Source organism: Telmatherina bonti (assembly GCF_933228915.1).
Source record: "Telmatherina bonti genome assembly, chromosome: 21".
Lineage (NCBI taxonomy): Eukaryota > Metazoa > Chordata > Actinopteri > Atheriniformes > Telmatherinidae > Telmatherina > Telmatherina bonti.
In genome coordinates this window covers 33,587,670-33,614,883 of record NC_136630.1, presented here as the reverse complement: position 1 = coordinate 33,614,883, position 27,214 = coordinate 33,587,670, and the positions used below count along the sequence as shown (strand labels likewise).

The window sequence follows — 27,214 nt, the reverse complement described above, 5'->3', positions numbered from 1 at the left end:
ACATACTGACTACACGCATCCTACTTAGTGACAACATGCCTGCTACATACTGACTACACGTCTGCTACATGCTTACTACATGTGTGCTACAAACAAACTACACGCCTGCTACGTACTGACTACATGCCTGCTACATACTGACTACATGCCTGCTAAACGTATGTTACATACTGACTACATGCCAGCTACATACTGACTTCATGCCTGCTACATACTGACTACATGCCTGCTACATACTGACTTCATGCCTGCTACATACTGACTACATGCCTGCTCAAGGCATGTTACATACTGACTGCACGCCTGCAACAAACTGATGACATGCCTGCTACAAGCCTGCTACATACTGACTACATGCCGACTACATACTGACTACATGCCTTCTACACACCTGCTACATACTGACTACATGCCGGCTACATACTGACTACATGCCTGCTAAACGCATGTTACATACTGACTACATGCCAGCTACATACTGACTTCATGCCTGCTACATACTGACTACATGCCTGCTACATACTGACTTCATGCCTGTTACATACTGACTACATGCCTGCTAAAGGCATGTTACATACTGACTGTACACCTGCTACATACTGACTACATGCCTGCTACATACTGACTACATGCATGCTACATGCCTGCTACACACCTGTTACATACTGACTACATGCCAGCTACAAACTGACCACATGCCTGCTACATGCCTGCTACCCACCTGGTACACACTGACTACATGCCTGCTACACGCCTGCTGCATACTGACTACATGCCTTCTAAAAGCATGCTACATACTGACTACATGCCTGCTAAAGGCATGTTACATACTGACTGCACGCCTGCTACATACTGACGACATGCCTGCTACATACTGACTGCACGCCTGCAACAAACTGACCACATGCCTGCTACAAGCCTGCTACATACTGACTACATGCCGACTACATACTGACTACATGCCTTCTACACGCCTGCTACATACTGACTACATGCCTGCTACATACTGACTACATGCCTGCTAAACGCATGTTACATACTGACTACATGCCAGCTACATACTGACTTCATGCCTGCTACATACTGACTACATGCCTGCTACATACTGACTTCATGCCTGCTACATACTGACTACATGCCTGCTCAAGGCATGTTACATACTGACTGCACGCCTGCAACAAACTGATGACATGCCTGCTACAAGCCTGCTACATACTGACTACATGCCGACTACATACTGACTACATGCCTTCTACACACCTGCTACATACTGACTACATGCCTGCTACATACTGACTACATGCCTGCTAAACGCATGTTACATACTGACTACATGCCAGCTACATACTGACTTCATGCCTGCTACATACTGACTACATGCCTGCTACATACTGACTTCATGCCTGCTACATACTGACTACATGCCTGCTAAAGGCATGTTACATACTGACTGTACACCTGCTACATACTGACTACACGCCTGCTACATACTGACTACATGCATGCTACATGCCTGCTACACACCTGTTACATACTGACTACATGCCAGCTATAAACTGACCACATGCCTGCTACATGCCTGCTACCCACCTGGTACACACTGACTACATGCCTGCTACACGCCTGCTGCATACTGACTACATGCCTTCTAAAAGCATGCTACATACTGACTACATGCCTGCTAAAGGCATGTTACATACTGACTGCACGCCTGCTACATACTGACGACATGCCTGCTACATACTGACTACATGCCTGCTACATACTGACTACATGCCTGCTACACACCTGCTACATACTGACTACATGCCTTCTACATACTGACAACCTGCCTGCTACATACTGACTACATGCCTGCTATACACGCCTACTACATACTGACTACCTGCCTCCTAAACCCATGTTACATAGTGACTGCACGCCTGCTACATGCTGACTACATGCCTGCTACAAACTGACCACATGCCTGCTACACGCATACTACATACTGAATACATGCCTGCTACACACCTACTACATACTGACTACACGCCTGCTACATACTGACTACATGCCTGCTACATACTGACTTCATGCTTGCTACACACTGACTACATGCCTGCTAAATGCATGTTGCATACTGACTGCACGCCTGCTACATACTGACTACATGCATGCTACGTACCTGCTACACACCTGTAACATACTGACTACATGCCTGCTACACGCCTGCTACATACTGACTACATGCCTGCTACAAACTGACCACATGCCTGCTACACACATACTACATACTGACTACATGCCTGCTAGCAACTGACTACACGCCTGCTACACACACACTACATACTGACTACATGCCTGCTAGCAACTGACTACACGCCTAATACATACCTGCTACACACCTGCTACATACTGACTATATGCCTGCTACATATCAACTACACGGCTGCTACATACTGTCAACATGTCTGCTACAAGCATGCTATACTGACTACACACCTGCTACATACTGAATACATGCCTGCTAGATACTGACTACACGCCTGCTACATACTGACCACATGCCTGCTCCACACCTGCTACATACTGATTACATGCCTGCTACATACTGACTACATGCCTGCTGCATACTGACAACCCGCCTGCTACACACTGACTACATGCCTGCTACACGCCTTCTACATACTGACTACATGCCTGCTACATACTGACCACATGCCTGCTACACACCTGCTACATACTGACTACATGCCTTCTACATACTGACAACCCGCCTGCTCCACACTGACTACATGCCTGCTAAACGCATGTTACATACTGACTGCACGCCTGCTACATACTGACTACATGCCTGCTACATACTGACCACATGCCTGCTACACACCTGTTACATACTGACTACTTGCCTGCTACATGCCTCCTACATACTGACTACATGCCTGCTACATACTGACAACCCGCCTGCTACACACTGACTACATGCCTGCTAAACGCATGTTGCATACTGACTGCACGCCTGCTACATACTGACTACATGCATGCTACATACCTGCTACACACCTGTAACATACTGACTACACGCCTGCTACACACCTGCAACATACTGACTACATGCCTGCTACACGCCTACTACATACTGACTACCTGCCTGCTAAACCCATGTTACATAGTGACTGCACGCCTGCTACATACTGACTACATGCCTGCTACAAACTGACCACATGCCTGCTACACGCATACTACATACTGAATACATGCCTGCTACACACCTACTACATACTGACTGCACGCCTGCTACATACTGATTACATGCCTGCTAAACACCTACTACATACTGACTACCCGCCTGCTACATACTGACTACATGCCTGCTACATACTAACTAAATGCCTGCTACACACCTGCTGCATACTGACAACATGTCTGCTACACGCCTGCTACATACTGACTACATGCCTGCTACATACTGACTACATGCCTGCTACATACTAACTAAATGCCTGCTACATACTGATTACATGCCTGCTAAACACCTGCTACATACTGACTACCCGCCTGCTACATACTGACTACATGCCTGCTACATACTAACTAAATGCCTGCTACACGCCTGCTGCATACTGACAACATGTCTGCTACACGCCTGCTACATACTGACTACATGCCTGCTACATACTGACTTCATGCTTGCTACATACTGATCACATGCCTGCTAAAGGCATGTTACATACTGACTGCACGCCTGCTACATACTGATTACATGCCTGCTAAACACCTACTACATACTGACTACATGCCTGCTACATACTAACTAAATGCCTGCTACACGCCTGCTGCATACTGACAACATGTCTGCTACACGCCTGCTACATACTGACTACATGCCTGCTACATACTGACTTCATGCTTGCTACATACTGACTACATGCCTGCTAAAGGCATGTTACATACTAACTGCACGCCTGCTACATACTGACTACATGCCTACTAAACGCATGTTACATACTGACTACATGTCTGCTACAAACTGACCACATGGCTGCTACATGCCTGCTACACGCCTGTTACATACTGAATACATTTCTGCCACACGCCTGCTACATACTGACTACATGCCAGCTACATGCCTACTACATGCTGGCTACATCCCTGCTAAACGTATGTTACATACTGACTACCCGCCTGCTACAAACTGACTACATACTGAATACATGCCTGCTACATACTGACTAAATGCCTGCTACACAGCCACTATACACTAACTGCACCGCGATTACACCCCTGCTCCACACTACATCCCTAACCATGTGAAGTTTGTCCAAACAGGGAACAATGGGCCTGATCTCAGCGCTAAGGCACTACTTCACATGGTGTACATAGATCTAGCCATAGATCCAGCATCTCAAGATGCTCATAGATCATTCACACATGAGTATTCTGGTGCAACACTTGTTTTCTGATAAGTAAAAGTGACACAGTACACGCCCGAGAGAGATTCTTAGCCAATACAGCCCCTTAAGGCAAAATAAAACAAAAGAGATCTGACAATGGAACAGAATACATCAGCAGACAGAATCAGGCATTAATGAGCCAGAGTGGTTGCAGGCATGAGACTTCAGCACCATATTCTCCACACCAAGATGGTACGGCTGAGCGTAACAGGAGAACTTGTTGATATGGCCCGTTGCATGCTCATCGAGAAGGGTTTGCCAAAGATGTTGTGGACCTTCGCTGTCTAGACAGCTGCAGTAGTGAGAAATAGGTGCTTTAACAATCACACCAAACAGACTCCTTTCTATAAGTTAATGGGCAGAAAACCCCAACATTGCCAGGATGCAGACATTTGAACAAGTGTGTTCTGCATACAAGCATCTTTAGAGGGAAATTGGACTCTAGATGTGAGATAGGCACTTTTGTCAGACACAAGAGAAACAGTCCAGCCTATCTGGTTTATTATCCCAGTCACACAAAAATCCACAAACACAGACTTGTAAAATTTATATGTAGAATAAATGAAGACATGTTGGATGCTGAGAAGATTGATTTTATAATGGGATGTAAAAAACACTCAGTAACATCCTCTCCCCCACCCCAGTCATTAGCCAACAAAAAGCCAAAAACTGAGGTGGCCCCTGAACTTAATACAGTGGAGTGTGATTCAGACACAGCAAAAACAGAGGAAGAAGAAAGAGAAGAAGAATCTGAAGTTAGGTGCTATCCTGTAAGAGAGCGGGAAAAGCCAGATTATTTTCGGGACTATACTTGTTGTTTTGATGTTGACTGTTACAGACTTCTGTGTGAGGTAACACAAACATGCAAAGAAGAAGAAGTGGTCGCTTCAGTTAGTGCTGACGAATGGGTTCATGCTATGAATGAGGAAATGCAGTCGTTTCAGAACAATGCAGCATTCACCCTGACCACTCTGCCTGGTGGGAGGGGGGGTTCTGTGAAGAAGACTGATGATGGAACTGATAGATACAAAGCGGTTTTAGTCAAAAGAGAAGAGATGAAACTTTCTCTCCAACAGCTAGCCAGACCAGCAGCACAGAAAGTCTGGCGGTAAAAACAGCATATTTACATGCACCAGTCGAGTGTGAGATCTATGCTGAACAACCTGAAGGTTGAGAAGTCAAACATGAAGGAAGTGGTAAACATGTGTGTAGAAATCTCTTTATGGCCTAAAGCAGTCGGGGCAAACTTGGAGCAAGTTGTTGCACAACTGTTTGTGTGAGATGCAGTTTGTAAAAAACCCAGCTGATCATTGTGTTTATAGCAAATTTACTGGAAAAGACACAGTTCACCCCGACGATGGACTGGCGAGCTGTCCAGGGTGTTCACTGCCTTTCACCCAAAGACTGCTGGGATATGCTCCAGCTTCCCCGCCACCCTTCATCGCGGTTCGGATGATGAATGAATGAATGAATGAATGGACACCATTCACATTATCATATGGGTAGACAATTTATCATTGCTGCCAGTTATAAAAATTTCTTGAAAGCTGTTAAAGAAATGTTGAAGTCTCAATTTAAAACGAAAGATCTTGGTAAATTGAGACATTTTCTAGGCCTTGACTGGCATTAAGATGTCACAATGTAAACATAAACAGAAAATACTGGAGAGATTCTTTATGTTACTCTGCAAGCCGAGAGTGACCCATGTGAACAGAAACTCCACTACAGCGATGACGCTGAACAAATGAGTGGTGTGAGAAAGTACAGAGAAGCAGGAGGAAGTTTGATCTATCTTGCAACCTGGTTAAGGCCAGACTTTGTAGTGAGTAAACTGTCGCAGTACTTCACCAAACCAGCTAGTAAACAACAGCCAACTGTAAAGCATGTTTGACAATTTCTAAAAGGAGCCTAAAGCAAAGACAAGAGCCTAATACACGCTTGCAGTGGCGCCAGTTGGGCTGCTGATGTTGACGATCTGGGAAGTACGACAGGGCATTTCATTAGCTGAACCAAAAATGGCCCATTGATCTCATGGAGAACTGAAAGGCAGCCTACAGCCACATTGTCAAGCTGTGAGGCTGAATATATGGCATTGGCTTTACCTAAATCAGCTTTTACATGGTTTTCATTTGTCAGAACTACAGATGTGTTGTTTATGAAGACAATCAAGGTGCAATAGCTTTAGCTTAAAATCCCATAAACAAACAACGTTGTAAACATGTGGATGTGAAATATCATTTTATGTCGTCACTGAAAAATGGAGCTCAGATCAACTTGGAATATTGGTTGCAGACAAAACCTTCAACTAAAGCAAAGCTGATGATGTTTGAGATGTTTATGTTTGGAGTATGAAATGTTTTCTTTTGCTACATACAACACATGTATGTTTGCTGTCGTCCTATCTTGTCATGGATGTTTTTCTGAAGGCATGTTTTTGTTTGGTTTTGCTAATGTAACCATGGTCATGTGACTAACATCAAGATGTGATGAAAGTAAGTCAGGTGTCCAAAATAAAAGTGCTGGATTCCCACAAACGCAGTTGATTCACAGAAACAAAGAGCAGTACGTGCACGTTGTGCTCATGTCATATTGGATGCTGAGCATGTGCATCCTGCTAACAGGTTTTTGGTTCTATGCGGGATAACATGGTCAGTGACCAATCAGGGGGGAGAACAGTGGGTAGCAGATACCATACCATACTTATTTATAAAGCACTTTAAAAACAACAAACAGCTGACCAAAATGCTGTACAGAAACAGCAAGTGAACAAAACAGCTTAAGAAAATAAAATAACAATAAAATAGTAAAATAAGAGATACATGAAAAAGAACAGTTAAAAATAAAATACAAGGACACAGATGACAACTCAGTCTTGCTAAAATGTTAAAGAATAAAATTGTTTTTAAACGGCTTTTAAAAACAGCGAGGGAGTTATCCTGTCCAACCTGCAGAGGGAGGCTGGTCCAGATGTTTGGAGCTAGAACTGAAAAGGCTCCTCTGGTTTTACAGCGTGTCGTAGGGACAGTTAAAAGCATCTGGTCTGCTGATCTCAGAGCGCGTTGTGGTGTGTAGTGATGCAGCAGGTCAGCCAGGTAAGGAGGGGCGGGGCCGTTAAGACACTTAAAAACAAATAAGAGAATCCTAAAATTGATCCTAAACTGAACAGGAATCCAGTGAAGGGACGCTAAAACCGGAGATATGTACTCATGTTTTCTTGTGCCAGTTAAACGTCTTACAGCGGCTTTCTGTACCAGCTGCAGACGAGAAAGTGCGTTTTGACTGATTCCAATAAAAGGTTACGGTAATCCAGTCTGGAGGTAATAAAAGCATGGATCACTGTCTCCAGATGGCGGCTCGATAAAAGGGGCTTAAGCTTAGACAGTGGTCTCAACTGGAAAAAGCAGGACTTCGCCACAGTATTTACATGTGAGTCCAACTTTAAACAGGGGTCCACTTTCACAGCTACATCTGTAATGTTGGCCTTTTCACATGGTGTCCGAAAGGACAGGTCCAAAGAGGCGGTGCAGCCAGCGGCAGTGGGATAAAAAGCATTACCTCGGTCTTTTTCATTAAAACTGAGGAAGTTCACGGCTATCCTACTTCTGATGTCACTGAGACAATCTAGGAGAGGCTGAAGGGAGATATTTCGTTTTAAGGAGAAGTAGACCTGACAGTCATCAGCATACAGGTGAAATGGTTCTCCATGCTTTCTAAAAGTGGCACCAAGTGGCAGCAAATACAGAAGAGGAGAGGGCCAAGAACTGAGCCCTGTGGTACCCCCCAAGGAAGAGCAGTTGAGGCAGACATGAAGTCATCTATCATGACACTAAAACTGTAAAGGCGGTGCCAGTGATGCCGACACACTGCTCCAGTCTGGAGAACGTCATGGTCCACTGTGTAAAAAGCAGCTGTTAAATCTAAAAGCACAAGTACAACACAGTTCCCAGAATCCATTTCTAAAAATATGTCATAAAAAACTCTCAGAAGTGCTGACTCAGTGCTGTGGCTCGTTTAAACCCCGACTGAAACACCTCTGTAATATTATATCCATCCAGGAAGGCCTTCAGCTGGATGTAGACTACGTCTTCTAGGATTTTAGACAAAAAGGGCAGCTTTGGAATTGGCCTAAAACTGGACAACGTCAAGACCAGGTTTTTTTCAACAAAGGTTGTAGCACAGCATGTTTAAAGTCTCTCGGCTCAATAGAAGTCAAACTACCATGAACACTATCACGTAAGAGTGGACCAGTGGTTGAAAAGATCTCTTTAAGAAGAAAAGGGGGAACAATGTCTAGTGGAGAACCAGCTGGCTTCATGGCAGAAATTATTTTCTCCAGAAAGGACGAGACAGGTTCAAAATGGTCAAAGACAGCAGGGCAGGAGACCAGAAAAGACGGCTTGTAGGAAGGAGGAGAGATGGAATTCCTCATGGTAACAACCTTATCCAGGAAAAAAGGAAGAAACTTATCACCCTGGAAGCTTCCAGAGGGGCTTGTGAGCATTGAGAGCAGTATTTATTGTTTGATATAAAACATGGGGATTGTGTGGGTTTACAGCTACTAAATTAGAGAAATACTTTGCTCTTGCACATTTCACACTTCTTTGATAGCGGCACCAGTTCTCTCTCAGCATCATAAAAGAAACCACCAGTTTGTCCTTTTTCTACCTTCGTTCGTATCTCCTGCACTTCTGTCTAATGGATATGATCACTTAACCAGGGGTCCGGTCTGGGCTTCAATCGCCTTGTTTTGACCGGTGCCACCAGATTTAGTGCAGCAAGGCACAACTGGTTAAAACTGGCATTAAGACCCTCAGTGCTGAAAGATACAGAAGGCTGCAAATCTGCGTCATTAATAAAGGCAAAGAAAAGAGCAGCAGTGGAGGAGTTAAAAACAGGGGGGGGGTTAAATGATTGAACAGAGGAAATAAAATCAAGCAAAACAGGCATGTGGTCTGAAAACACTGCATCACCAGTTTCAACATTACAGATGAATAAGCCACATGATAAGACAGGGTCCAGTGTGTGGACATGAGTCGGTCTTTTTACAGACTGAGTCCAAAGGCATCTAATAAGTCTAAAAGTCCTTCACCAGAGGCTTTTCCAAACAGGACACATGATTATTAAAATCCCCAAACTAATAAAACTTGATCATACTTTGATTAAATTTCACCCAAGAAGTCAGAAAAGTCTTTTAAAAAGCCCTTGTTGTATTTTGGAGGCCGATAAATCCGTGCACAGAGGAGCGGAGGAGCGACCCAGTTCGAAAAGACTCAGTTTGAAGCTGGAGAAAAGCAGTTTGGACTGCTTTCTGTCCAAACTGGATTTATAAACTGGAGCCAAACCTCCTCCACAACCCACAGACCTCGGGGTATTTAAGTACGAGCAACGGGGAGGTAACTTTGGACTCAGTCGGAGAGATCCGTGTTGTGTTGTGTTCATAAGAGATCTGGCATTTACCAGACCTAACCTGACAGGTACTGGGTCCAGAGAATCACTTATTTCAGTAGCTGAAGAGCGCGTAAAAGTCTGTAGATTCCAGAGGTTAGCGCCACACCAGCGTAGATGAGGAGGAAGCAGGGAGCGTCGGGATTTCACCTGGTCCGAGTCAACGATAGGTACCAGCCAGGCATCGATCGGGTCCAGGGAACGCCAGGATGCAGAGCGTCCAGGGATCGATCCGTATAAGCACCAAAATGAAGCTGGAGATGTGCCAGACAAGCCCTCAGTTTCGCCCCCCGTGCTTCCCACGATGAGGTGATGGGTGTGGTGCCCGGCAGAGGTAAGCCGGCACTCCACCCAGGAAAGGAGGAAAAGTTTTTAAGTTTTCCTGCTGCAAATTTACAAATTTTACAGTAAATAGTCGAAGCTCCGGTAAAGTTTGGCGATCATATACCAAACTGAGTTTTACATCATGTAAAACGCCCAGAAATAAACAGCAAAAACAGAAAAATAGTAGAGAGCTGTAGACGGCGTGCCACACACTGGCGCCTTGATGTCAATCTCCCCAACCAGTCAATGTCCATCACAGAACCAGCTAAGACCAGGATGAGTATACCTGAGGATTACTCCAACCAGGTATGCTGTCTAACAGCTGGGAATATCGGAGGGATAGCTTATCGGTGGAAGTGTAGAAAGTCGCTGGGTGATTACAGACTTATATTTCAAACTAATGGAGTAAATTAGTGAGGCGTTTCATACAAGTTAGATGTGTCTGCACAGCTGAGGGACATGACTCCACAGAGGCCATGAGGGGCTGAGAAACCAGGAGCCTCAATTATCAATCTGTGTGTAGCACGATGACTCCAGGTGGCGTACGGACGGAAAACAGGAAATGTGGCGCAAAAAAACATCCAGGTTTCTAAAGCAGCACGTCCCACGCCTGCTTCTTCCATAAATCAGGATCAACACAAATGTTGTGCACGTGAGGGAACATCTGGCCACGCCCACATGTTGGCTATAAAAGGTCATGCCAACGCCCTGATAAATATTAATCCATCTCATTTCCATGACGGTTCTGCAGGAAAAAAGAGGAATTTTCTGGAAAATGAGGAAGAAATTCTAACAGATAAAGCTGTAAAATGTAAAAGTATTTTATCTGGTGGAGACGGGATGGACATCAGCACCAGCAGAAAGACAGAGGAGGTCAGCAGGGGACAGATGCTGTCAGCGTCTCATCAGACCACCGGACTTATCCAGAAAGGACAAATAAAGTGGTCAGACAGTAAAATGTAGGGAGAAAGTGCATCTTGGTCCACAGGAGGAGGAAGGGGGGGCGCTGCCCACTCCCACAGATTAGAAGCTGGCGGGAAAATGAAGGAGTCCAGAGATACGCTGGAACAAAATGCTCCAGATGATGCTGGAAGTGCTTCATTCCTTTGTTTCAGATTATAAAATGAACGGACATGAATGAGACGTCTCTGACTCCAGTTTATTTACTGGGAACATACTGGTGTTCCTGTGTGTCCCAGCTGGGTTGCAGCGCTGCAGATGTGGTCGGAGAGGGGGGGGGCAGTGGTTCCACCTTGTCCCCCCAGCAGGCGTGTCCTGGCAGAGGAGGAGGTGCAGGAGACGGAGACATAAAGACAGAAATGAGACTAAACCTGTGAATAAATGAGAATTGTCCACCTCTGATGTGTTGCATCACTTCTAGACGTTTGGCAGCAGTTTGGTTCCAACATGATGGTTGGAGGTCGGGGACAACAGCGCTGGTCGCAGCTGAACGGGACACGTTACCATTTAGTAGCATGTTATGTAGCGTCTCCACTATCTGCACACATCTGCAGCTGTACAACAGGTTTCCTCCTGGGCATGGAGGCACCTCCACCTGCCTCCATCTGCCCGATGGCCGCTACACCACGTCTGGCTGTGGAGAACATCGTTCTGTTCCTCTGCTCTGGGTTGGGAAAAGGAGCGGACCCGACCTGTCAGTCCCTTCCCTTTGGAAGGTGCCGGACTGGAGTCCAGAGTCTCCATGTTCCATGTCCACCAGCAGGGACAGATAAGCCACATTGGGGAGCATTTTATATCCAACCATCACTTCATGTTCTGTATCTGCAGGTGGAGGAAACACCTGAGCAGCCTGATGATGGGCTGTTGTCATGGCGACCGCCTCCTTTTACCTGCAGGTCTTCATGTAGAGCTTTATTAGTACGGAAGCTTCTGTACGACTTATTAACTGTGTGATGTGGCTTTTCTAACATGTAGAACTGCTTGGTTTCAGAACATTTTCCTGCTGGACGTTTTACGTGCTGGAGGAACTTTTTCTCTTCTTCTGCAGATGCTGTTAATGTCCAACATTCTGGGGGAAAGTTTACATTTCATTTGGAACAAATGGCTCAAATTTCTTTGGTTTTATTTTCTGCCTTTGGTGTCGCCGTTTCCCGTTTCTCCAGATGTTGTCGTACGCCGGGGTTTAGTTGCAGATATGTTGTTTTATGTGGGAGTTATATGAATTTTTTGTTGATGGCGAGACATCAAACTTTGAGGCCCTGCCCTTCCTACACGCCTTGGATTCTGTAAACGATTAGCACAACTTTTAATCACACATGCCTCGTGAGCATCCTGACCAATTTTGGTGTCAGTTGGATAAAAATCCCTTGAACAAGTTTGTTAAAATGCATGACAAAGAAACAGGCCAAAATGACCCCATAAATGGCACCTTTTTCAAAATGGCTGCCTTCCTGTTGAATTTAGCCATGAGATCCAAGAGGGTTTTTTGTAGGGGTTCATGTGTACCACATGTCATACATGTCAGTCAACTGAGTGCGCGGGGCTAATCAATTGAAATTTTTTAGGGGGCGCTATTCAAACACATTGGGACTTTTTCTGCATATTACTACATGGCTCAATTTACATTCTCACTGTCATAGACCTTGATAAGTTTGGTATATATCAAAGGTTTTTGGCTTGATTACACCTACTTCCTATTCTATGGCATTGGAGCATCATTTGCCATGGTTATGTTTGGCGTGGCAACTAGAGTTTTTTACTGTAGCAACCTGAAAGGGTTTAACATGTTGGGAAGCAGTTTCAAGATTTTGAGTTTGATTCCAGAGGAGATAGACCACTAAATGTGAAAAAAAAGCACTTTCTGTTGGAAGTGGGCGTGGCCTAGACTGGAAATGGTCATATGAAACTGTTCAAGACCGGGCCCTGATTAATCCCTGTAAGGTTTAGGGTGATCAGTTAACAATTTAGGGATTTACAGTGATTTATGATGGCATGGCGGCATTTTGAACTTCGCCATGGCGGCACGGTCACACCGTGGAGCGTAGAGCAACGCTCTTCACTGGATATCTTTCCCAACATGTTTTCTGCTCTCTTAGCCAATTTCAGTTTGGTGGTGTACACAGAGCCAGAGAAATGAGTATCTGAGTAAGAAGCAACACTTCTGGCCACCAGGGGGCGTGGCTAATTGATAATCCAAATATTGACATATAGACCTCTTCAGGATGGGACTACCATCATATCTAACAAATTTGGTTTCGATACGTCTTTTTATGTGGGAGTTATATCAATTTCGTTTTTCATGGCGAAACATCAAACATCATGTTCGCCCTGTCATGTAGAACATCTATGTCAGTTTTCATACAGATTGAAGACATGCAGTGACGGGGCACCGAAAATAGGTGGCGCTCTCGTTCAATTTCACTCGAATTGTCTTGAGCACACCAAAATACGTAAATTTTCACAAAAAGGAATTCATTTCGGAGAAGAATAAGAATAATAATAATAAACGCTTGCATTTCAAAAGGCCTTCGCACCGCCTTCGGTGCTCGGGCCTAATTATGATGCTGAGCAATAATAAGGCATTTGTTGGAAGCGGGACATCTATAAAGAACCTATTAAAACCTGCATCTAGAAATCTGTTTGTTGCTTGAAGATCCTGCCTCCGTTTTCTGAAACTGGCTTTTTTGAAGGAATTTCTTTAATCCATGGATATTTTGGGAATTGGGGCTGCACGGTGGTATAGTGGTTAGCACTGTAACTTCACAGCAAGAAGGTTGCTGGCTTTTCTTGGCTGGGGCGAGACTTGGACAGTGGCCTTTCTGTTTGTATGTTCTCCCCGTGTATGCATGGGTTCTTCCCAGGTACCCTGCGACCTTTAATCAAACCAAGCGGTTAGGATAATGAATAATTCTCATCAATCAACATGACCCAGCTGGAGCTGGGAGTTTCTAAGTAAATGATGAAAAATTGTTTTTCAAATTAATAGAAAAAAACTCCACTGATATGTAATCATCAATACAATCGATCACTGAACCACTGATATTGTATTTAAGGGTGCTGTATACATATAAAGCTACACCTCCATTCTGCTTATTATTTCTATACAAATAACTGAATAAATATTCCTCCATTCTTTTATTGAACTGACACGCCCAGAGTCCTGAGACACAGCTATAAGTGCTGTTACACCAGCATTAACAACAGGCCAAAAATGGACCCCAAAAGAAGCAGCGCAACAAGCAAAATCCACACTCCAGCACGCAGAGAATGTGGGCCAAGTGCCGCAGGGAGGAGACGGGCTGAGCTTATGTCAGGAAACAGCCATCTGGAGCAACAGCAGCAGAAGTTGGTGGTCTTGTAAGTCCAGTTCTGGGAGGAGACTGCGAGATGTGCAAATGCTGTATCACTAGCCCGCCAGCGCCAGTGGATGCAGAGTATTTTAAAAAATGAAGATCAGCTGGAAGGCTCTGTGGCAAATGGAGGCAGGTCGGATGAGCTTCCCGGGGGTGCGCTCGCATTTCAACTGATTCACCTCATGAGCCTTCATAAGAGCCGAGCCTCCAGAGACGTCCAATCAAACTTGGCCAGTGTCTGTGACAGAAAGTATGGAAGAAGCTGCTTCTGGTAAAAAGAAAATAAAGCAGCTTCATGTCACAGGATACGACCAGATGTGTGTCAAAACTAGAACTGATTTTGGTGTTGCCTGGAGACGGTTTCATGGAAACAAACGACTTGCTACCAGTAAGTTGGAATTTAACATAGGAATTTTCGCACAGCTAGTAGTTAGCTGTTAGCAGTTAGCTGTTGGCAGTTAGCTATTAGCAGTTAGCTGTTAACAGTTAGCTGTAACCGAGCAGGGACTCTCCGGTGGTGTATTTACACTGCTGTCTGAGTACAAACATTATTGTGTCACTCAACTTCTGGAAAAACGGTTACGGGAAGCTGCTTTGTTAGTTCTCCGGTCTACAAAGTTAGTTGTTCTACATAGAAGAAAAACGATGATATAATGATATGTAGACTGCGATATAACTATAACTGTACAGTGTGACGAACTTCCCAGATCTGGGGCTTCAGTTGTAAAACTGAGCGTAGCAACAATAACTACAGGTGGTGTATCTAGGGAAAACAGCAAATGTGGTGCACAAAACTTCCTGTTTATAACACAGCGCGCACGCATGTTCCACACCTTTTTCCTTTATAAATCAGTATCAGCCTTCTGTGTCAACATTCAGGCTCTGTACACTTCAAAGTGTGCAGACTGTGTTGTAGTCCATCCATCCATCCATCCATCTTCTGCCGCTTATCCGGGGTCGGGTCGCGGGGGCAGCAGCCTTAGCAGGGAAGCCCAGACTTCCCTCTCCCCAGCCACATTTGCCAACTCTGCGGGGGGGATCCCGAGGCGTTCCCAGGCCAGCCGAGAGATACAATCCCTCCAGCGTGTCCTGGGTCTTCCCCGGGGTCTCCTCCCAGAGGGATGTGCCTGGAACACCTCACCAGGGAGGTCCAGGAGGCATCCTGACCAGATGCCCGAGCCACCTCAACTGGTTCCTCTCGATGCGGAGGAGCAGCGGCTCTACTCTGATCTCCTCCCGGATGACCGAGCTCCTCACCCTATCTCTAAGGGAGAGCCCGGCCACCCTGCGGAGGAAACTCATTTCAGCCGCCTGTATACGAGATCTCGTTCTTTCGGTCACGACCCACAGCTCATGACCATAGGTGAGGGTAGGAACGTAGATCGACTGGTAAATCGAGAGCTTCACCTTCTGGCTCAGCTCCTTCTTCACCACGACAGACCGGTGCAGAGTCCGCATTACTGCAGACGCCGCACCGATCCGTCTGTCGATCTCGCGCTCCATCCTTCCCTCACTCGTGAACAAGACCCCGAGATATTTAAACTCCTCCACTTGAGGCAGGACCTGACTCCCGACCCGGAGAGGGCAATCCACCCTATTCCGGCTGAGGACCATGGTCTCAGATTTTGAGGTGCTGATTCTCATCCCAGCCGCTTCACACTCGGCCGCGAATCGCTCAAGTGAGAGCTGGAGATCACGACCAGATGAAGCCAACAGGACCACGTCATCTGCAAAAAGCAGGGACCCAATCCTGAGGCCACCAAGTCGGATCCCCTCAACACCTCGGCTGCGCCTAGAAATTCTGTCCATATAAGTTATGAACAGAATCGGTGATAAAGGGCAGCCTTGGCGGAGTCCAACCCTAACCGGAAACGGATCCGACTTACTACCGGCAATGTGGACCAAGCTCTGACAACTGTCGTACAGGGACCGGACAGCTCGTACAAGGGGGTCCGGTACCCCATACTCCCGGAGTACCCCCCACAGGAGCCCCTGGGGGACACGGTCAAACTCCTTCTCCAGGTCCACAAAGCACGTGTAGACTGGTTGGGCAAACTCCCATGCCCCCTCCAGGACCCCAGAGAGGGTATAGAGCTGGTCCACTGTTCCGCGACCAGGACGAAAACCACACTGCTCCTCCTCAATCCGGGATTCGACTATCCGGCGGACCCTCCTCTCCAGGACCCCTGAATAGACCTTACCAGGGAGGCTGAGGAGTGTGATTCCCCTGTAATTGGAACACACCCTCCGGTCCCCCTTCTTAAAAAGGGGGACCACCACCCCAGTCTGCCAATCCAGCGGTACTGCCCCCGATGTCCACGCGATGCTGCAGAGGCGTGTCAGCCAGGACAGCCCCACAGCATCCAGAGCCTTAAGGAACTCCGGGCGGATCTCATCCACCCCCGGAGCCTTGCCACCAAGGAGCTTTTTAACCACCTCAGCGACTTCAGCCCCAGAGATAGGAGAGTCCACCCCTGAGTCCACCAGCTCTGCTCCCTCATGGGAAGACGTGTTGGTAGGATTGAGGAGGTCTTCGAAGTATTCCCTCCACCGACCCACTACGTCCCGAGTTGAGGTCAGCAGCTCCCCACCTCCACTGTACACAGTATTGATGGAGCACTGCTTCCCCCCCCTGAGCCGCCGGATGGTGGACCAGAATCTCCTCGAAGCCGTCCGGAAGTCTTTCTCCATGGCCTCGCCGAACTCCTCCCATGCCCGAATTTTTGCCTCGGCAACAGCCGAAGCCGCATGCCGCTTAGCCCGCCGGTACCCATCAGCTGCCTCCAGAGTCCCACAGGCCAAGAAGGCCCGATAGGACTCCTTCTTCAGCTTGACGGCATCCCTCACTGCTGGTGTCCACCAACGAGTCCTGGGATTGCCGCCACGACAGGCACCAACTACCTTACAGCCACAGCTCCGGCTGGCCGCCTCAGCAATAGAGGCACGGAACACAGCCCATTCGGACTCAATGTACCCCGCCTCACTCGGGACATGTTCGAAGCTCTGCTGAAGGTGGGAGTTGAAGCTCGCTCTGACAGGGGACTCAGCCAGACGTTCCCAGCAGATCCTCACAACACGTTTGGGCCTGCCAGCTCTGACCAGCTTCCTCCCCCACCATCTGAGCCAACTCACCACCAGGTGGTGATCAGTTGACAGCTCCGCCCCCCTCTTCACCCGAGTGTCCAAGGCATGTGGCCGCAGGTCCGACGATACGACTACAAAGTCGATCATTGAACTGCGGCCCAGGGAATCCTGATGCCAGGTGTACATATGGATACTCTTATGCTGGAACATGGTGTTCGTTATAGACAATCCATGACGAGCACAGAAGTCCAATAACAAAACACCATTTGGGTTCAGAGGGGGGGGACCATGCCTCCCAATCACTCCCCTCCAGGTCTCACTGTCATTGCCCACGTGAGCATTGAAGTCCCCCAGCAGAACAATGGAGTCCCCAGAAGGTGCACCCTCCAGCACTCCCTCCAAGGACTCCAGAAAGGGTGGGTACTCTGAACTGCTGTTCGGTGCATAAGCACAGACAACAGTCAGGACCCGTCCCCCCACCCGGAGGCGGAGGGAAACTACCCTTTCATCCACCGGGGTAAACCCCAACGTGCAGGCACCAAGCTGGGGGCTGATGAGAATGCCCACACCTGCTCGGCACCTCTCACCATGAGCAACTCCAGAGTGGAAGAAAGTCCAGCCCCTCTCGAGGGTTCTGGTTCCAGAGCCCAAGCCATGCGTCGAGGTGAGTCCAACTATATCTAGTCGGAACCGCTCAACCTCGCGCCTGTGTTGTAGTTTACATTCTAATTTACATTTCTGTTGTAAACTCAGATATTTTTCTTGGTGCACTATCTAATATGCATTTTTCTTCATTTCTGGAAAAAATTGTAATGTATAACATTTTGTGTGAAAGTTTATATATATTTTTGCACAAATGTCTCCAATTTCACACCATGTCCTTGGTTTCATTCTTCTGCCGCTGGTGTCGGCCTTTCCCATTTCTCCAGATGTGCAGTTGGCGTGGAAGTAGGCGTGGTTGTTTGTGCTTGAAAAAAAATATATAATTTGTGCTGCATACCTTATTTAAATGGTCAGTATGAGGACATGCAAGACCCCCACTGTCTGCCAAATTAACTTATTTTGTTGGTTTGTTCTGGATTATTATGCAGAAATTAAGCTTTTGATAGGGGCTGCGTGACATCAGACTGATATTACAATATTCTTCATATCTCTAAAAGTAAAGCAGCATCACCGCATGAGCTTGAGTGCTGCTGTTTGCTTGTCCATCTTCCAAAATTTGCGACGCACCAAGAAACCGCACACACCAAACAACAGAAACCAGTTATCATAAATCCAGTTGTGTAGAAATGCTCCACAGAAAGAAGCGACAGACACATGCAGCACGCACTCCGTCAGGACATACAGCTCCCCTTCGCCCGTTCTTCTGGAAAAACAGATTTGATCAGTTGCATTGAGGGACCGGCTGACAAGATCCATGATTTAAATTCGAAAGGAAATGGAGACAGAGGCTCAGATAGAGCAGCTATGACAGGCCGTCAATGTCTTGATCACAACAAATGACACGATTACATGATAATGAGTATACTTTCAGGAACTAGATGTACCCACATGTAATATGTGTCTAATAAATAGCTTTACTTTATGCCTTTTCGTTCATCAGGTTCAGAATTCAACACCAATTCTCCCTCTGCATCAGGATGTTGTCAGACCCTCAATAGCAATCAATCAGGATGTTGCCAGAAACTCGATGGCGACAAATCAGGATGTAGTCAGACCCTCAATGGCGACCAGTCAGGATGTTGTCAGACCTTCAAGGTCGACAAATCAGGATGTTGTCAGACCTACGATGGCAACCAATCAGGATGTTGTCAGACAGACAATGGTGACCAATCAGGATGTTGTCAGACCTTCAATGGCGATCAATCAGGATGTTGTTAGACCGACGATGGCAAGCAATAGGGATGTTGCCAGACATTCGATGGCGACAAATCAGGATGTTGTCAGACCTTCAATGGCAATCAATCAGGATGTTGTTAGACCGACGATGGTGACCAATCAGGATGTTGTCAGACTTAGGATGGCGAGCAATAGGGATGTTGCCAGACATTCGATGGTGACAAATCAGGATGTTGTTAGACCCTCGATCACAACCGATCAGGATGCTGTCAGACCCTCAATAGCAACCAATCAGGTTGTTGTCCGACCTATGATGGCGACTAATCAGGATGTTGTCAGACCTACGATAATGACCAATCAGCATGTTATTAGACCCTCGATGGAGACCAATCAGGTTGTTGTCAGAGCTTCAATGGCGATCAATCGGGATGTTGTCAGACCCTCGATCGCGACCGATCGGGATGTTGTCAGACCTGCGATGGCAACCAATCAGGATGTTGTCAGACCTACAATGGCGACCAGTCAGGATGCTGTCAGCCCTACGATGACAACCAATCAGGATGTTGTTAGACCTATGATGGTTACCAGTCAGGATGCTGTCAGCCCTACGATGGCAGCCAATCAGGATGTTGTCAGACCCTCGATTGCGACAAATCAGGATGTTGTTAGACCTACGATGGTTACCAGTCAGGATGCTGTCAGCCCTACGATGACAACCAATCAGGATTATTAGACCTATGATGGCGACTAATCAGGATGTCATCAGACCTAAGATTATGACCAATCAGGATGTTATTAGACCCTCAATCGCGACCGATCAGGATGTTGTCAGACCCTCAATAGGAACCAATCAGGATGTTGTCAGACCCTCTACAGCAACCAATCAGGATGTTATTAGACCTATGATGGCAACTAATCAGGATGTTGCCAGACCTACGATAATGACTAATCAGGTTGTTGTCAGACCTTCAATGGCGATCAATCGGAATGTTGTCAGACCTACAATGAGAACCAGTCAGAGTGTTGTCAGACATACAATGGCGATCAATCAGGATGTTGTCAGACCGAAGATGGTGACCAATCAGGATGTTGTCAAACCCTCGATCGCGACCAATCAGGATGTTGTCAGACCTACGATGGCAACCAATCAGGATGTTATTAGACTTATGATGGCGACTAATCAGGATGTCATACCTACAATAATGACCAATCAGGATGTTGTCAGACTTTCAATGGCGATCAATCAGGATGTTGTCAGACCGACGATGGTGACCAATCAGGATGTTGTCAGACCTACAATAACGATCAATCAGGATGTTATCAGACTTACGATGGCGAGCAATTAGGATGTTGCCAGACATTCGATGGCGACAAATCAGGATGTTGTCAGACCTACGATGACAACCAATCAGGATGTTGTTAGACCCTTAATAGCAACCAACCAGGATATTGTCAGACCCTCAATAGCAACCAATCAGGATGTTATCAGACCTAAAAATAACGACCAATCAGGCTGTTGTCAGACCTACGATGGCGACCAATCAGGATGTAGTCAGACCCTCGATGGCGACTAATAGGGATGTTAGACCTACGATGGCGACCAGCCAGGATGTTGTCAGACCTACAATGGCAACCAATCAGGATGTTGTCAGACCTACGATGGCAATAAATCAGGATGTTGTCAAGGCTAAAATGAAGACCAGTCAGGTTATTGTCAGACATAAAATAACGACCAATCAGGATGTTGTCAGACCTATGATGGCGACCAATCAGGGTGTTGCCAGACCTTCAATGGAGACCAGTCAGGATGTTGTCAGACCTATGGTGGCGACTAATCAAGGTGTTGTCAGACCGATGATGGCGACTAATCAAGATGTTGTCAGACCTACGACAGAAACCAATCAGGATGTTATTAGACCCTCGATGGCAACCAATCAGGTTCTTGTCAGACCCTCGATCGTGACCAATCGGGATGTTGTCAGACCTACGATGACAACCAATCAGGATGTTGTCAGACCTACAATGGTGACTAACAGGAATGTTGCCAGACCTACAATGGTGACCAGTCAGGATGCTGTCAGCCCTACGATGGCAACCAATCAGGATGTTGTTAGTGCTAGACCTACGATGCCGACCAATCAGGATGTTTCCAGATCTACGATGGCGACCAATCAGGATGTGATCAGACGCTTGATTGTGACGAATCAGGATGTTGTCAGCCACTCAATGGTGACCAATCAGGATGTCAGACCTTCAATGATGACAGGAGACATACATGTTGATGATGCAACACTGTTATTGGGGAGGGGGGCGGGGGGATAAAAGAGAGAGATAAAGAGAAAGAAGCTCAGTGTATCAGGAAATGTCCCTCAGCAGTCTAAACCTATAGTAGCATAACTAAGGGATGCTAACCATCCCTAGCTATAGGACTTATCAAAAAGATAAGTCTTCAGCCTAGTCTTAAAGGTGGGGAGGGTGTCTAACACTAACTGGGAGCTTATTCCATAAGAGAGGGGCCTGATAACCAAAGGCTCTGCCTCCTGCTTGGCTCTTTGAGACTCTAGGAACCACAAGTAAGCCTGCAGTCTGGGAACGAAGTACCCTCCCACCTCAAGTGGAAGACGACCATCAGCTCCCTCACCAAGAAGGCTCAGCAGAGGATGTACTTCCTCCAGGAGCTGAGGAAAGCCAAGCTGCCAGCCCAGATGATGGTGCAGTTCTACACAGCCATCATTGAGTCCATCCTCACATCCTCCATCACCGTGTGGTACGCTGTGGGCCCCCCCAGGGACAGACAGGGGCTGCAGTGCATTGTGCGGTCTGCTGAGAAGGTGATTGGCTGCAGTCTCCCATCTCTCCAGGACCTGTACGTCTCCAGGACTCATAACGAAACACATAACATAACATAACAAAACACCATTTGGGTTCAGAGGGGGGGGTCCATGCCTCCCAATCACTCCCTTCCAGGTCTCCCTGTCATTGCCCACGTGAGCATTGAAGTCCCCCAGCAGAACAATGGAGTCCCCAGAAGGAGCACCCTCCAGCACTCCCTCCAAGGACTCCAGAAAGGGTGGGTACTCTGAACTGCTGTTCGGTGCATAAGCACAGACAACAGTCAGGACCCGTCCCCCCACCCGGAGGCGGAGGGAAACTACCCTTTCATCCACCGGGGTAAACCCCAACGTGCAGGCACCAAGCTGGGGGCTGATGAGAATGCCCACACCTGCTCGGCGCCTCTCACCATGAGCAACTCCAGAGTGGAAGAAAGTCCAGCCCCTCTCGAGGGTTCTGGTTCCAGAGCCCAAGCCATGCGTCGAGGTGAGTCCAACTATATCTAGTCGGAACCGCTCAACCTCGCGCACAAGCTCAGGCTCCTTCCCCACCAGAGAGGTGACGTTCCACGTCCCTAGAGCCAGCTTCTGCAGCCGGGGATCGGACCCCCAGGGTCCCCGCCCCTTGCTGCCACCCAGCTCACATTGCACCCGACCCCTACGGCTCCTCCCGCAGATGGTGAGCCCACGGGAGGTGGGGCCCATGTAACCCTTTCGGGCTGAGCCCGACCGGGCCCCATGGGTAAAGGCCCGGCCACCAGACTCTCGCTCTCATACCCCACCTCCAGGCCTGGCTCCAGAGGGGGGTCCTGGTAACAAGGGAACATTTATGCCCAGGTTGGTCGTCGTTATAGGGATCGATGGGCCATGCTTGGTCTGGTCCCTAGACACCTGTTTGCCATGGGTGACCCTACCAGGGGCATAAAGCTCCAGACAACATAGCTATCTTCGGGACGCACAAACCCCTCTACCAAGATAAGGTGACGGCTCAGGGAGGGTTTTTTTTTATTTGTCCTTTAAATAAAACTATGCTCCCCAAAGAAATTTATTTACATGTCGTATTTTATTTAAAGGATTTTTATTTGTCCTTTAAATAAAATATGACATGTAAATAAATTTCTTTGGGGAGCATAGTTACCATTTATCACCATGTGATATTTAGAGGTGTCAATGATTGTATGCTTGGTTTTGCTGCCGGACACTTGAATTTCCCTTTTGGGAATTAATCTGTTGATCGACCGACCAACCAATCGATCTATGTCATATGTCAATGTGACCCAGCTTTTTCAGGTCTGCTGGTAGATCCAGCTTCAGGATCACCAACTCAGACCCTTCTCTGTGTCTGCAGGTGCATGTCAGTGTTCTTCATGGAGTTTCAGGCCCACTTTGAAGCCGACTACTCTTCCACGGCGTGGATCCACAGCCTGGTGGACTGCAGCACTATGCTGTTCGGTCAGTGCCCCTCAGTCTGGTCCCGTCCAGTGTTTTGTCAGTTTGCCATACCCATCAGAACAGCATACCTTTGCCTAATGCACACAGGACTATCAAATGTAGCGTAACTAAGAGTATGAAACATATGACAGTTTACTCATTTTAAAGTCTTCTGTAATGTTGTTTTAGGGTTAGTGTTAGACAAACGGCTAGGGTTAGGCTGAACTGATATGCTGTTTCAACGAAGATGCCAAAACCGACAGATATACCTACAAATGTGAACTCGTGTAATGCTGTTCCTACAAGGTATGCCAAACCGACAGAACATCGGTTCGGTCTGATAGCATGATGCTGAAACTGTCTGTATGTGTAGCTCCTGTGGGCAGCCTAGTGGGGAACCGCTGGTCCTGCAGGGTGGCAGTGATGTTGGGAGGCGTCCTGGCATCTTGCGGTCTCCTGCTCTGCTCCTTCTCCACCAGCCTGGAGCTGCTCTACATCAGCATGGGCGTCCTTACAGGTCAGAACACGAATGTCTCTGCCTTCTGTGGCTGCTGTCTGAATGTTCCATTCTATCCAACAGTCATTTAGCAGCAGCTTTTATCCAAAGCGACGTACATATGAGAGTAAGCACAACACAAGCACAAAATCAACCAGTAGAAAAAGTCATAGGACGGTGCTGGTGGACTGCTGGAGTCCAGTTGGACGCCGGTGTTGACATGTAGAGCTACAGGCTTTTTTTTTTTTTCCTTCGCATCCAACAAAATTCCCTGTTAAAATACAAAGAATTATTACCATAATATTTGTTGTAAAGAACTGAGCTAAGTTCTCTAGCTCCTCTGATAAACACAGTTAAACTAAGAGCAGAAATGTTGCTTGAACAGCTGAGTCTGCAGCTTAAAGCGAATCAGGACTCTGCAGAGCGGACAGAGTTCGGGAGATCATTCCACCATCGTGGAGCAACAGAAGAAAAGAGTCTGGCTGGTGATTTGGTCTCAAGTAGTCATGGTAACGCTAGGCGTCTTCCACTGTTAGAGCGTAACTGTGGAGAGGGAGTGTAGCTCTGGATGAAGGAGTGAAGGTAGACAGGAGACGTTTGACTGATTGTTTTGTAAACCAGAAGCAGAGCTTTGACTCTGATGCTCTGCAACTGGAAACCAGTGAAGAGCGATTAGCAGCGGAGTGACATGAACCAGTTTGGACTGGTTGAAGACCAGACGTGCTGCTGGTTCTGGATCATCTGCAGAGGTTTAACCAGCATGCAGGCAGACCTGCCAGGAGGGAACTGCAGTAATCGATGCGTGAGATGATCAGAACCTGAATCAACAGCTGAGTCGTATGTTCTGTCAGGTACGTCTGATTCTCTTGATGTTGTAGAGAGCATATCGGCAGGTACGGGCAACCGAGGCAACATGGTCCTTAAAGGTCAGCTGGTCATCCACCATGACACCCAGATTCCAGCAGACGTAGGAACAAGTGTGATAGAGTGGAGCTTCACACGTATCTGCGGAGGTGAGGAAGGATTGGCAGGACAGACAATGAGCTCTGTCTTGGACAGATGGAGCTGAAGGTGGCAATCCTTCATCCATGCAGAGATATCAGCAAGACACGCTGATATTATCAGTGAAATGTTGTGTCGTCTGGTGGGAAGGAGAGGAAAAGCTGAGTGTCATCTGCATAGCAGTGGTAGGAGAAGCCATGAGAGCTTCTAACTGCACCAAGTGAGGAGGTGTAAAGTGGAAAGAGAAGAGGGCCGAGCACCGATCCCTGAGGCTGCCCTGTTTTCATGTGATCTGGACACTTCTCCTCACCAGGATACTCTGAAGGATCTTCCTGAGAGGTAGGACGTGGACCACGAGAGGACAGATCCAGAGATGCCGAGCTCAGAGAGTGGAGAGGAGAATCTGATGGTTGGCTGGGTCAGAAGCAGCAGACAGGTCCAGCAGGACCAGGACTGAGGACTGACTGGTGGATCTGGTCCAGCAGGACCAGGACTGACCAGTGGATCTGGTGTTAGGGAACCAGTAGCAGACAGGAGACCAGTTCCAGTGGAGTGAAGCCAGACTGATGTGGATCTAACTGGTTTCTATCATGGAGGAACTGGGAGAGTGAAGACGACCCGCTCCAGTAGTGTGGACATGAACGGCACCAGTGGGACCAGCCGGTAGTTTCCAACCTGGACTGGGTTGAGTGTGGGTTTCTTCAGCAGCGGGGTGACCCGAGCTTGCTGGAAGACAGAGGGAAAGACAGCGGATTCCAGAGAGGAGATGATAATATGGGTCACTGCAGATTGATTGGAGGTAAAATGCTCTGCAGGATGTCGGTAGGGACCGGATCCAGAGGACAGATAGTGGCTTTAGAGTTGACTAGAAGTTTAGAGACTTGGTCCTCATTCAGAGGGCAGAAAGAGCAAAATGAGGCACCACTAGCTGGATGTGGTGGACTGAGCTGGTCAGGCTCAGAGAACTGATTACTGATGGTAGCAACCTTTTCAGTAAAACAGGAAGCCAACATGTCTGCAGTCAGCGTGGCGGGAGGCTGAGCAGCTGCTGGAGAAAGAAGACAGTTAAAGGCCATGAACAGCTGCCGTGTGTTGGGAGCTTTGTGGATCTGCTTCTGATAAAAGTCTATGTTGGCAGCCGTCAGGCTGGATGTGAAGACTGAGAGGTTCTGCTGGGACTCTGACAAGTCAGGGACTTCTTTTGATTTGTGCCACTGAATGTCATGATATCTTAATCATTATGGCTTCAGCAGGTCTGGGCTTCGCCCTGTGTTACACCCCCACCATCGCCCTGGTGGGCTGCTACTTCCGGCAGAGAAGGGCGTTGGCGTACGGCGTGGCCATGTCAGGCAGCGGCATCGGGACCTTTGTGTTGGCTCCAGCCCTGCAGCTGCTTATCCAACTGTACTCGTGGAGGGGGGCGCTGCTCATCCTCAGTGCTTTTGTCGCCAACCTGTGTGTTTGTGGGGCACTGCTGCGACCAATCATAGTCCGGGAGGACGGGGGAGAAGAGAAACAACGAGGTACGTAACCACCCTGTATCTCTATAGCAACCACATCAGCAGTCATTCAGTGAGAATGTGGTTTATTCCTGCCAGCCTCTAAACAACTTTTATCACGTCTTCTGATGCAGGCGGTGTTGAACTGGCCGTCAAACCCTCCGACCAATCCAGAGATGACCTTCTGTCTTCAGCCAAGCTCTCAGCGCTGCCTTCACTGCCCCTGGGAGACCCCAACTCCAGGAGACGCAGACGCTTTGGCACCTGCTTCCTGTCCGGTGAGGAGTACCGGTTCCTGCAGACACCAGACTTCCTGGGTCTGGCTGTGTCCTTCGTGTTCCTGGCCAGCGGCTGCAGTCTTCCTTTTGTCTATCTCGTCCCGTACACTCTGAGCGTTGGCGTTGGCCACCAGCACGCCGCCTTCCTCATGTCCATCCTGGGAGTTGTCGACATTGTGGGAAACGTCACGTTCGGTTGGCTGACGGACAGAAGGTACAAGTCATCATCCTGCATGCGA

General features: G+C 47.6%; 1 protein-coding gene across 1 annotated transcript in view; it reads left to right on the top strand.

The window, feature by feature from the left end:
- The window catches only part of LOC306771499 (monocarboxylate transporter 12-B-like), a gene marked incomplete at both ends in the record, with an annotated part of 47,618 nt that overhangs the window by 16,652 nt on the left and 3,752 nt on the right, over positions 1 to 27,214 (top strand). The window contains 4 exons of the mRNA XM_079260665.1: positions 23,618 to 23,761; positions 24,045 to 24,217; positions 26,452 to 26,721; positions 26,832 to 27,189. Of these exons, the coding sequence (XP_079116791.1) occupies positions 23,618 to 23,761; positions 24,045 to 24,217; positions 26,452 to 26,721; positions 26,832 to 27,189 (945 nt within the window). The remainder of the gene's footprint in view (positions 1 to 23,617; positions 23,762 to 24,044; positions 24,218 to 26,451; positions 26,722 to 26,831; positions 27,190 to 27,214) is intronic.